General features: G+C 37.5%; 1 protein-coding gene across 15 annotated transcripts in view; it reads left to right on the top strand.

Annotated features, from left to right (window-relative positions):
* The window catches only part of LOC117505291 (adhesion G protein-coupled receptor L3-like), a 397273-nt gene that overhangs the window by 368901 nt on the left and 14647 nt on the right, over nt 1–13725 (top strand). For all 15 annotated transcript variants that reach the window (XM_034164911.1, XM_034164909.1, XM_034164919.1 and 12 more), the window contains 2 exons: nt 559–684; nt 13031–13127. In XM_034164911.1, the coding sequence (XP_034020802.1) occupies nt 559–684; nt 13031–13127 (223 nt within the window). The remainder of the gene's footprint in view (nt 1–558; nt 685–13030; nt 13128–13725) is intronic.

Raw genomic sequence — 13725 nt, 5'->3', positions numbered from 1 at the left:
TACGTCTGCTTCCATTGGATGAGCTGCTGAAATGTTACAGTACTTTATAATGTACGTGCGTTTTTTTTGTTTGGCAAGCTTTACAACAATGTATTCTGTCATAGATACATATTCTACTCTCCCAGTGCAAGCATTGTCAAAACAGCACTGAGTGATTGCAACACAAAGTGCACAATATTGATACGTCCTGTATCCATAAAGACATGTAGTGTCACATTAGTATTATCACCCAGTCAACTTCAGACACTGACACTCAGAGGAAAACAACTATGGGTCTGGAATGCTCTCTCCAGGTGGTTTAAGTGTGGAAAACGTCCTCAGATTGTTATCTTGGGATGAGCAGCAGCCACTCTTCTCAGGGATGATGTGCAACGCAGAATTTAATCCATAAAATAAAGTCTGCGGTGCATCCATCATTCTGAAGAGCTCCTGCTTTCCCATTCCAATTATTATGTTTGTCATGTTGTCTGTCATGCACAATGAATTGTAGTCCTTGGATTTGGACTCCTGATCATTTTTAATGTACTTGTCTGTTTGCTGTTTTATTTATTTATTCAGGTGCGTAAGGAGTATGGGAAATGCTTGCACACTCACTGCTGCAGCAGTAAAAGTGTGGACAGCTCCATTGGCTCCGGAAAAGGCGCCGCCTCACGTGCTCCGGGACGTTATTCCACAGGGTCACAGGTAGCGGGACACTTTTAATCTCTTTTCTTTCTTTAACTTCTCCATTCCTGTCACAGTTGTGTCAACATTCTCACCTGATTTCCAGTCTTAACATTGAAGGTCTTAACATTTTAGTCTCAACATACGTGCTGCACACCATATATGTATCATGTTGGCCTGAATATAAGATATAATTTTCTCCAGAAAATAAAATGTATGGTCATTTTGTGGTCACGGACTTGAGTTTTAAATGTCATATACAGCCACAATAGTAGATGTCAATACTTGTGTTCACACCCACCCATAACAGTAGGCAATCAGAGGGCAAATGCAATCTATCAGATGCAATTTACACTTGTGGTGCAAATGTTGCATCTTCATTTTAACATGTCAGTCACTTATTTATGTCTGTTTGACAAGATCACCACAAGAGCCAGCAGAAATCATTATCAAATAGTGGAATGAATCACAATTATTCATCATTACAGTTCTCCCAGAATCCCTTACATTGCATCTCTATCATCAGATTGAACTGCTCCCCGTGGCAGAAAGTGGCTTCCACTTTCTTACCCATAATTGTATAAAAAAAATAATAATGATGGACTTCCATTATTTTCACTGCCAAAACAACAACAGGAGAGAGATCAAATCAAATCAATTTTATTTATATAGCGCCAAATCACAACAAACAGTTGCCCCAAGGTGCTTTATATTGTAAGGCAAAGCCATACAATAATTACGGAAAAACCCCAACGGTCAAAACGACCCCCTGTGAGCAAGCACTTGGCGACAGTGGGAAGGAAAAACTCCCTTTTAACAGGAAGAAACCTCCAGCAGAACCAGGCTCAGGGAGGGGCAGTCTTCTGCTGGGACTGGTTGGGGCTGAGGGAGAGAACCAGGAAAAAGACATGCTGTGGAGGGGAGCAGAGATCAATCACTAATGATTAAATGCAGAGTGGTGCATGCAGAGGAAAAAGAGTAAGAAACACTCAGTGCATCATGGGAACCCCCCAGCAGTCTAAGTCTATAGCAGCATAACTAAGGGATGGTTCAGGGTCACCTGATCCAGCCCTAACTATAAGCTTTAGCAAAAAGGAAAGTTTTAAGCCTAATCTTAAAAGTAGAGAGGGTGTCTGTCTCCCTGATCCGAATTTGGAGCTGGTTCCACAGGAGAGGAGCCTGAAAGCTGAAGGCTCTGCCTCCCATTCTACTCTTAAAAACCCTAGGAACTACAAGTAAGCCTGCAGTCTGAGAGCGAAGCGCTCTATTGGGGTGATATGGTACTATGAGGTCCCTAAGATAAGATGGGACCTGGTTATTCAAAACCTTATAAGTAAGAAGAAGAATTTTAAATTCTATTCTAGAATTAACAGGAAGCCAATGAAGAGAGGCCAATATGGGTGAGATATGCTCTCTCCTTCTAGTCCCCGTTAGTACTCTAGCTGCAGCGTTTTGAATTAACTGAAGGCTTTTCAGGGAACTTTTAGGACAACCTGATAATAATGAATTACAATAGTCCAGCCTAGAGGAAATAAATGCATGAATTAGTTTTTCAGCATCACTCTGAGACAAGACCTTTCTAATTTTAGAGATATTGCGCAAATGCAAAAAAGCAGTCCTACATATTTGCTTAATATGCGCATTGAAGGACATATCCTGATCAAAAATGACTCCAAGGTTTCTCACAGTATTACTAGAGGTCAGGGTAATGCCATCCAGAATAAGGATCTGGTTAGACACCATGTTTCTAAGATTTGTGGGGCCAAGTACAATAACTTCAGTTTTATCTGAGTTTAAAAGCAGGAAATTAGAGGTCATCCATGTCTTTATGTCTGTAAGACAATCCTGCAGTTTAGCTAATTGGTGTGTGTCCTCTGGCTTCATGGATAGATAAAGCTGGGTATCATCTGCGTAACAATGAAAATTTAAGCAATGCTGTCTAATAATACTGCCTAAGGGAAGCATGTATAAAGTGAATAAAATTGGTCCTAGCACAGAACCTTGTGGAACTCCATAATTAACCTTAGTCTGTGAAGAAGATTCCCCATTAACATGAACAAATTGTAATCTATTAGATAAATATGATTCAAACCACCGCAGCGCAGTGCCTTTAATACCTATGGCATGCTCTAATCTCCGTAATAAAATTGTATGGTCAACAGTATCAAAAGCAGCACTGAGGTCTAACAGGACAAGCACAGAGATGAGTCCACTGTTTGAGGCCAAAAGAAGATCATTTGTAACCTTCACTAATGCTGTTTCTGTACTATGATGAATTCTAAAACCTGACTGAAACTCTTCAAATAGACCATTCCTCTGCAGATGATCAGTTACGTATCTTAATAAGAGGTATCTTAATAAATAGAGCAGCAAAATCACACCACATTGTGCATCTTTATCATCATCAAAATAGTGTGCAGCAAAGGCAGAAAGGTAGGCATGATGCATGACCTCACAACTCAATAGAATGCAACCATCCAGCAAGGGCTGGAGGAGATGACCATATTTGAAAATTCATTATAGCACAGAAACCATGGTTCCATCCAATTGACAGATACGCATCATTTATTGTACCACTGTGTTTGCAGTCGGGTCTCACTGTGCTTTGATGAGCATTATTTTCAAATAAAAACAAGAAAAACAGATTTGATCTAAAAAAATTTTTCTAAAATTATGTCTTGGTAAAGGGGAGTCATCTCACAATCAGGACCCACATTGTCAGCCTCCTACAGTATGTCCACAGTTCAACACAAGTAAAATGTAAACTTGTTCATCAGACAAAAATCACATACACAAAATTAACATAACACAATTACATTTTTCTGACTACGGCAAGGCTGCATTCATTTATTTAAAAGATGCACGCTGTTTTTACATCATTAATCATATTAATACATCGCGATCCACGCACTTATGATATTTGCAACACATTTTGTGCACAATGAATCCTTGACTGGAAAACGCGCAACAGCTCCGTTTGCATTTGTAAATATTCATTCATGTCTGCCCTTGCTCGGCAAAAGGAGGACTAAGTTGATCCTAAGTAATAATTTGCGACAGTACACAGATGTGCGCCTCCTGCATGAATAAATGAGAAGCGACACCAAAAGTGACTGCCAAGGTGTTCATGATGGATTTCAAGGAAGCAGAGCATGGCTGGTTGTTTGGAAGTCACAGCAGGGGAAAAAAAGAAAAAAAATGCTGGTTGTTGAGTTAAGTATGTCACGTCAGGCTGCTATCCGTGTTCACGGCAGCAGATCTGGGTTGTACGTCAGGAATGCTTTGCTGACTCAAATATTGGCTTCAGCTCTTGCAGGAATTTGCTCGTGCACCCAAATACAGACTGTCTAAATATGGGAAATCTTTGAGTAAGTGGCATGTCTGCTTGTAAAGTAAATTGTTAATGGATTCCGCCCACGTTTACATGAAGCATAGGATGAATCGCCATGACACCCTGTAATTGAACATCATATCCAAATTCCAAAGAGAGAGAGAGAGAGATTTCCTTCCAGTGTTCCATTATAAATAGTGCTCCGAGCGGAGCGTGCAGCGTGCAGCCTACGATACAAGCTGGATTGAGCCTGCAGATCAAAGCGTTTAATTATACACAGTGCTTTGACAAGATGGCTCCAACCTCATGCTCAGTTTCTTTATATGAGCGAGACAGGAATGGAAACACTCATAAAGACATGGCTGTTTAGCACCAACTCCAAGGCTGCTAAATGAATGAGTAATCTGCAAAGTACATTCGAACCCACTGGCTATGAATAGTTGAAGTTGTTCAGCCACCCACCCCCCACACACATGCGTACACACATCCAGGGGAAAAGAAAAAAGTTGGAGCAGTGTCATTTCCATCAACTCTGTGTCTGCAGTGCTGCAGACAAACATGATTGATGTTAATGAAATCAGCTGTACCCGTTTCTGTTTCATTGTCTGAGATGCGTCTTGCTCGTCATTGACGTGTCTAAAAGTAGCACGTCCTTCTGACAGTGATCGCAACACTCTTCCAAAGGTTACTTCTGTCGTGATGATTAAGCCTCTACAGCACAAACACTTTAGTAATCCAACAATGGAAAATTTCAGGAAAATATTTTAGCAAGAGCAGCAGCTCTGAATTTGAAGCTGCCATATTGGGTAAAATTGTTAAATTTATTTATGCCATTGTATTTTATTTTAATTGAATTCTTCATGCATTTCCCAAGGAAAGATACACCAGTCTAGCCAAAATTCCCCAATTTTCTGGAGTATTTTTTTTCCTAATTTGGGAGGTCTTGCAACAGTCCAACGAAATTTACTAACTGAAAAAGCACACATTTGTTGTTAATAGTTGTAATTATAATGACTTTTTATGTAGGACATTTCTAGCAACAAAAGCACAAAATGAAATAAAATAATAATAAAAGAATAAATGTCAATAATATAAAGTACATGAAAGGTGCATTTTATTGATGGCATTTTGAATGCACAAAGATACCGTGACGAGATCCTGAGGCCCATTGTTGTGCCATACATCCAAGAACATCACCTCATGTTGCAGCAGGATAATGCACGGCCCCATGTTGCAAGGATCTGTACACAATTCTTGGAAGCTGAAAATGTCCCAGTTCTTGCATGGCCGGCATACTCACCGGACATGTCACCCATTGAGCATGTTTGGGATGCTCTGGACCGGCGTATACGACAGCGTGTACCAGTTCCTGCCAATATCCAGCAACTTCGCACAGCCACTGAAGAGGAGTGGACCAACATTCCACAGGCCACAATTGACAACCTGATCAACTCTATGCGAAGGAGATGTGTTGCACTGCATGAGGCAAATGGTGGTCACATCAGATACTGACTGGTATCCCCCCCAATAAAACAAAACTGCACCTTTCAGAGTGACCTTTTATTGTGGACAGTCTAAGGCACACCTGTGCACTAATCATGGTGTCTAATCAGCATCTTGGTATGGCACACCTGTGAGGTGGGATGGATTATCTCAGCAAAGGAGAAGTGCTCACTATCACAGATTTAGACTGGTTTGTGAACAATATTTGAGGGAAATGGTGATATTGGGCCTCATGTATCAATGTTGCGCACTTGTGGCGTAAATTTACGGCGTAATCTTGAAATACACCAAAGTCACCGTGACATGTATCAAGCAGTGCGCACCTGCCCATTTCTGGCGTACGCCTGACGTGATCTTGATAAATGCGGCGGGTGGAAACGATCGTAATTATAATAAACACGCCCATAAATATTCAGACTCCACTTCAGACACACCCTCATTTTACGACATGGAAGTCGGGAAGACGGCAATGAAAAAGAACTCCACCAATCACGACGCGTGCCAATAGAGCGTCAAAAGCGGCCGTCGTATCAATTGTTTTGTAGTATATAATCAATAAAGTGCTACAGTGGTCCCTCATTAATCGCAGGAGTTACGTTCTAAAAAATAGCCCGAAATACGCGAAACCGCGACGTAGTCGGCGTTATTTTTTACAATTATTATAGATGTTTTAAGGCTGTAAAACCCCTCACTACACAGTTTATACACTTTTCTCAATCAGGCATGAACATTTTCTCACTTTTCTCTCATGTGTAAACACTCTCAAAGTTCAATCCTTAGTAGAAAAATAAGTCCAGTATTATAGAATGAAACCAAAGATCAAAACCTGTTTTCAGGCCTAAACATTTGCTTGAGAAATAAAAATAGAACGTTTTCCTATAAATAATTATGATGGCTTTTAGAATTAACGAATTAATTTTAACGATCAACGAACGAGGTCGGACACATAAGAAATTATTAATAGTGACTGACCAGTATGTCACAGATCGCTCCTCTGCGTCCTGGCGCTGCACCTTTTTCCACTCACACCTGGCTGCAGCAGGTGTTTGTTTCCGTGTGACAAACACAGTTATGAGTAGTTGTTGGTGCTCTTTTCTTTTCTGGGCAACAAGATTCTTATAAACAGATACGCAGAATACAGAACACTGTAAAAAAAAAAAAAAAAAGGCATGCAAAATTGGACTAAAAACTCTGCAGGTGAACACAGGTGAACGGCTTTATAGCGAGGGACCACTGTATTCTCTTTTCACATGTCAATAATTCTTGACATGTGGATATTTGCTCGCTCAATTAATAAGACATGCCTAATCTGTCAGATTTCTTTATTTTTTAAATGTATTTCTGTATTTATTTTATTGTGACAACCGAATGGAGATGACAAAACCTTGCTGCAGCACGGGCGAATTAAGGGAATGACGAAACTACAGTTGTTATTATCAATTTCATAGTCTAAAACGATCACACCAAATGAAGTTAAGCTCAGCGCTGCTCTGGCTCCAGGCTCGAAGTCTGGAGAAAAAGGCGAGCCGCGCTGTCCTTCCTGTCAGCGCTGTGGCCATGGATCGTGCTCCATAACAATCCCGCAACAGCAGGATTTGTATTGATTATTATGTAGTATAATCAGGAAAGTGTTATTTATGTAACATATGCATTGATTTGTATAATGGCACTGTTTATCATGTTGATCATCTTCATTTTTATGTGGATTCCAGCGCTGGTTCATTTTGGTGTATAATTTACACCACCTCTCGAGTTGGTGTATATTTTCAGCGCAGCATACGCCAACGACCACATTGATAAATGCCAAGTAGCACAGCCGTTTTGGCGTACACCCCATATACGGTCAAATATCAGCGTACGCATCGTTGATACATGAGGCCCAATGTGTATGTGGAAAAAGTTTTAGATCTTTGAGTTCATCTCATACAAAATGGGAGCAAAACCAAAAGTGTTGCGTTTATATTTTTGTTGAGTGTGTATATATATATATATATATATATATATATATATATATATATATATATATATATGCAAAAAGGAAAATTGACTATACTTTATACTATAGACTATACTTTTATAATACTATAAAACGAGTTGGTCCATAAATATTTATTATAATGGTTACAGCCAATAAATGTGGCTGTAGTTTGTCGAATCATTAGATTTTCCTTACAGCAATTATTGGAAAAATACAGAGAAACATGGTCCAAGGTCTTTCTAAATTATTCACAACTGTAAGTTGTGCTTGTCAAGAGAAATTGTTGTCCTTCTGTCCATCCTTCTGTCCATCCAGACCGCAAAACCTTCCATATCCTAAATCTCAACAACCATAAAACTTTCAAAATACAAATTTTGATGCATAAAACCTGGGAGATCAAAGATCTGCCTGCCAAAAAAAGTAATGCCTTTTTGACATTTAATGAATGAATGAATGAAAACTGTTTATTTCGAACATTTGATACAACAACAATTACAAGATAGATCAGTAAAGACAACAACAAAAAAGTTCCTACTGTGTACCCAACATGTCCGAAAAGGGGTAGGGTGAAGCATCAGCTTATTTATCCCTACCCCTTCTTCCCCACAACCAGTAATACCCTTTGCCACATATACACATAGATTCCTACACACCTAAACCGATATAAATATATATATATATATATATATACATATACATACACATACACATATATATATATATACATACACACATCAACATACATACACATATACATACACATATATACATATATACACATATATATACACAAACATAAATATACACCTACACATACCTACTTACATACAAAATACTATATATTTACAAGCCGAAGCAAAAAACAAAAACACCCTAACCCTCATTACCCTTCCTCCTCCCTATACCCAGAAAAAAACATATTTTTGTACCGCTGTTTGAACTGGTTCATGCTTGGACATTGCTTGAGCCCCACTCCCAATCTGTTCCACATCCTCACCCCACAGACAGAAATACAGAAACCTTTTAATGTTGTTCGTGCCCACTGATGCTTTAAATTAAATTTCCCCCTCAGACTGTAATCCCCTGATCTGTTAAAAACATATTTTTAATATTTGCTGGAAGTAAATTGTTTATTGCTTTATACACAATTTGTACTGTTTGAAAATGAACCAAGTCTGTGAATTTTAAGAATTTGGATTGTAAAAATAGTGGATTTGTATGATCTCTATAGCCAGTATTATGAATAATTCTTATAGCTCTTTTCTGCATTACTGATAGTGATTGTGTTGTACCTTTATAAGTATTACCCCATACCTCTGCACAGTACTGTAAATATGGTAAAACCAGTGAGCAGTAAAGAATGCGGAGTGAGTTGTGGTCCAGAATATGTTTCGCTTTGTTTAGAACTGAAATGCTTCTTGACAGTTTACTTTGTATATGTTTTATATGAGTCTTCCAGTTTATCTTATCATCTATTATCACCCCCAGAAACTTATTTTCATGTACCCTTTCAATATCTACCCCCTCAACTTGTAACTGAACCTGTATGTCTGTATTACAATAGCCAAATAACATGTATTTTGTTTTACTTAAGTTTAATGATAATTTGTTTCTGTCAAACCATATTTTCAATTTTACCATTTCTATACTGATCCTCCTCAGTAACTCCTGCAAATCCCCCCCTGAACAAAAAATGCTTGTGTCATCTGCAAATAATACTAATTTTAATATTTTGGAAACATTGACAATATCATTTATATAAATTAGAAACAGTTTTGGACCCAATACTGACCCCTGTGGGACGCCACAAGCATTGTCCAAGCATGATGATGTATATTCCCCCAACTTCACAAACTGTTTTCTGTTACTTAAGTAGCTTCTCACCCAGTGCAACACCAACCCCCTAATCCCATACTGTTCAAGTTTATTGATTAATATGTCATGATTAATTGTATCAAAAGCCTTTTTAAGGTCTATAAATATTCCAACTGAATGTAATTTGTGGTCTATGGCGTTTGTAATCTCCTCAACTGATTCTATTAATGCAAGTGATGTTGAACTATGTGCTCTGAATCCATATTGACTATCAGTAAGTAATTTATGTTTATTTATGAATTTGTCTAATCTATTATTGAATAACTTTTCTAATAATTTGGAAAATTGTGGAAGCAAAGAAACAGGTCTATAATTTGTGAAGTGGTGTCTATCCCCAGTCTTATACAGCGGCACAACCTTAGCTATTTTCATTTGATTGGGAAATTTACCGGTTTGAAATGATAAGTTACAGATGTATGTTAATGGTTCTACAATCCATTCAATGACCTGTTTTACCACCACCATATCAATTTCATTTAAATCGGTAGATGTTTTATATTTACAATTATTCACAATGTCTATAATTTCATTTCCATCCACTGCTGTGAGGAACATTGAACAGGGATTTCTTTCTATGAGATTATTATCCCAATCCTCAGGTTGGGAATCGGGATTTTTTTCTGCCAAGCTTGGTCCAATATTTACAAAAAAATTATTAAAACCGTTGACTACCTCATCCTTATTTTCCTTCTTGACATTATTATCAATGAAATACTGAGGGTAACTCTGTTTTTTATTACCATTTTTGATAATGCTATTTAATATATCCCATATTCCTTTAATATTGTTTTTGTTATTATATAATATGTTACTATAATATTCCTTCCTACATACCCGTATAATATTAGTTAATCTATTTTTGTATTTCTTATATCTATTTTCTGCCTCTTTAGTCTTTAGTTTTATGAATTCTCTATACAGTGTATTTTTCTTATTACATGCATTTCGTAACCCTTTCGTCATCCATGGTCGAGCTTGGATTTTTTGTTTTCTGTAGTCTTGTTTAATTGGACAATTTTTATCATATAATGATGTAAATATTTGTAAAAAAGTTTCATATGCACTATCAACATCACTTTCACTGTATACCTTTTCCCAGTTTTGCTCCTGTAAATCCTTCTTTAGTGTGTTCATGTTTTCCTCTGTCCGCACTCGCCTGTATTTTATTTTCTCCTCTGGCTGATTCCGCCGATGGTTTCTATTATAAACGATGAAAACTGGTAGATGATCACTAATGTCATTGATTAATAATCCACTCAGTGTTATTCTCAATATCATTGCTGAATATATTATCAATTAAGGTAGCACTATGGGATGTAATTCTGCTTGGCCTGGTGATTTTTGGATATAAACTCATACTGTACATTATACTGATAAATTCATCTGTTATTTTATGCTTATTTGGATTGAGGAGATCAATATTTAAGTCACCACAAATGAACACAGTTTTTTGATTAGTTTTTGAGAACATTTTTCCCATACAGTCAGTGAATGTTTCAATACTAGATCCTGGTGCTCTATATATACAGCTGACTAATACATTTTTGCTTTTTTCTTCACATATTTCAATAGTTATACATTCTAATAAGTTATCAATCACAGTTGTCATATTGTCTACTATTTTATAATCCATGTTCTTATCCACATACACAGCCACTCCTCCTCCACTCTTATTTTTTCTGTTTACACAATTAAATTCATATCCATCCAGTTCAAAATCCATTCCTTTATCTTCATTGATCCATGTTTCTGATATAGCAATTATGTTAAATATTTTTTTAAACTGACTTAAATATTCTTTAATGTTGTTAAAGTTTGCATATAGACTTCTGCTGTTGAAATGGATTATTGATAATTTGTTATCCGTTTCAATGATCCGATTAAACTGTTCATCTGTATAATAGCAACAACTGTCATTGATATTTGAGAAGAAATTATTGTCCGGGTCTATATCGTGCTCCAAGTCCAGTACATTGTGGTCTGTGTATTTAAATGTTCTCAGTTCTACTTTTCCATGATCAGCAATCCTTTGAGTTATATCCTTCTTGTCTCCAGATGTAGATGAATAGGTAGTAGATGAATAGGTTCCTCTGGTCTGTGTCATGGTGTTGTGATGTGTTTGTGTCCTCATACCTTATTGGTCACATTTATAAATGCCTCTCTTTTTTTTAACTGTATTTTGGCTTTCCAGTAGGAAATCTACAGAAGTATTGAAACACTGACATCACCCACTACATGGTGACAAACACTGCTCAAAAGTGTGCCAATGTCTCAACTGATTATTAATTTGAGAAGTTAACTTTTGGCAAAAATACGAAGGATTGACAGCCAAAAATCAACTTAAGAGTTGTGCCCCTTGCCTTCATGGGCAATTTACTTCTGGATATTTAAACCAGTTGCAATTCATAATTTGTTGATATTGTCCTTATGTTGCAGCACCGTGGCCTTATTTTCATTTTCAAAAGCCTTTTTTATGTTGTATAATTGGCTTGGTCCTAGATTGGAATTGGGTGCAATGTCAGTGCCTTGGTATCGCATACGGCCATGCTTATGGACAAATGTTAACATGAAAACTTACGAGTACCACATGGTGCAATGCTAACAGGCTAATGTTAGCATGACCTGAGTGCCTCTATTGTGAGCAGTGGGATTTATAATGTGCTTAAACATACTTGGAGTCACAGTTTTGCTTTGAAAAATCTTTTAGTACATCTTCAGGTAATTTCACATGTTGCCTGAATGGGAAAGTGTGTCCAAATGTTTGACTGGTAGTGTATATGCATTGAATTGCTTTGAATGGTAAAGATCTGTGCAGAGACTGTGACAATGTGGACAGACATTTATCGTTTTATCTCATTATTAGCAGTGATGTCACTGTTGCCTTGCATGCTAAACTACTACTATTAGTTAAGGGTCCAATCAGCCTATCTGAGTTCATGTCTTGACTGTTTCAATGAAAGCAAAAGTGACTGAGATGATATGTTAATGTTTTCAACATCATCAAACTGATGTGAAATTTCCTGCCAAGCATTGCTGGCATCAGGCAGGAGGATCCACTCGGGCTGAGTTTTAGTCAGTGGGGCATTGTCATGCTGAACCAGGATAAACCCTCTCAGATTGAGTATTAGCAGCCTACAGACTGAATCGACTGATGACTGAATTATTGACTTAACTTATCACAGTCCTGGTGCTAATCTGCGGTTGAAGGTTACTGCAAATAAGAATAAGTCTTCGACGTCTTCCACAGAGAGCAGTGCCAAGCACACAACATGCCACTTCTCCCAGGTGTCAAGAACATAGCCTGCAGGATAGGTTTCATCTGGGCACGCAGGGTCCCCCAGCCCTGATTTCCTTGTTGAAAAAATGGTGTCAATAGCATTAAAAGACCAGCTGATCAATTCCATGGTTATTCGAAATATAGCTTGAATAATTAACAGTCTGGTGAAGTTGGGACTTTTGAAGGTTAGAGCAGAGATAGAAAAATAACAGAGGAGAGGAGAGAGGAGGAGATGCGACCGCCCTCACCAAAGTCCCAAGCAAGCACATGTATTTCAATAAACTCAAGAAATGACTCATCATATTCAGTGAATTTCATTAACTTTACCCCCTTGGACACAATGACTACCTTATGGTATTTCTGTGCTTTTTCATTTCTTTTGACATGTTGTTTGTCTCCACAGAGCCGCATCCGGCGGATGTGGAATGACACTGTCAGAAAACAGTCCGAGTCTTCTTTCATGACCGGCGACATCAACAGCTCTGCATCCCTCAACAGAGGTACACAGTCACGCAGTCTCCTGGAGTCCACCTTTGATTGTATGACTGTTATGCTGTTTATCTTGTGTTGTAGTGTAAAGTTTTCCGCGCACATTTTATTCGATTAACAATTTTAAAGTAAAGTTTGCTCTTTGTTTGGTAGCAGGATTATTGAAAACCGATTTTCACAAATCTTTACAGATATGTTTGATGTCTTGAAATTCATTATAAACATATACATTTTGGGTGTTTAATATGTTTTGTAATTGTGACATAATAGTAAATTGGTCCTTTTTTGCACATTTTTCATTAGATAATTCAAAGTACTCATGTCAGAAGATGCCATGTAAGGTTTATTGTTTTCCTCAGTAAAATATTGACAGAAATTGCCATGAATTTAACCAACAACCCATTTGTAAAGGACAACCTGAGGTACCCATCTACATCATCATTCTCATTAATGTGATGAGTGGTTTGGAAACTAATCTTAAGGTAAATTAAGGTAAACTAGGGTTAAATAAAGTATACTAAAGTAAGGATAAATAAGGTAAGTTAAGGTTATATAAGCGGAAATAAGGTCAAGTAAAATCAGGTTATATAAGGTAAAATAAGGAATAAG

Source organism: Thalassophryne amazonica, chromosome 23, assembly GCF_902500255.1.
Source record: "Thalassophryne amazonica chromosome 23, fThaAma1.1, whole genome shotgun sequence".
Taxonomy (NCBI): domain Eukaryota; kingdom Metazoa; phylum Chordata; class Actinopteri; order Batrachoidiformes; family Batrachoididae; genus Thalassophryne; species Thalassophryne amazonica.
The sequence above is the reverse complement of the archived record's forward strand: the minus strand, read 5'-3'. Positions and strand labels throughout refer to the sequence as shown.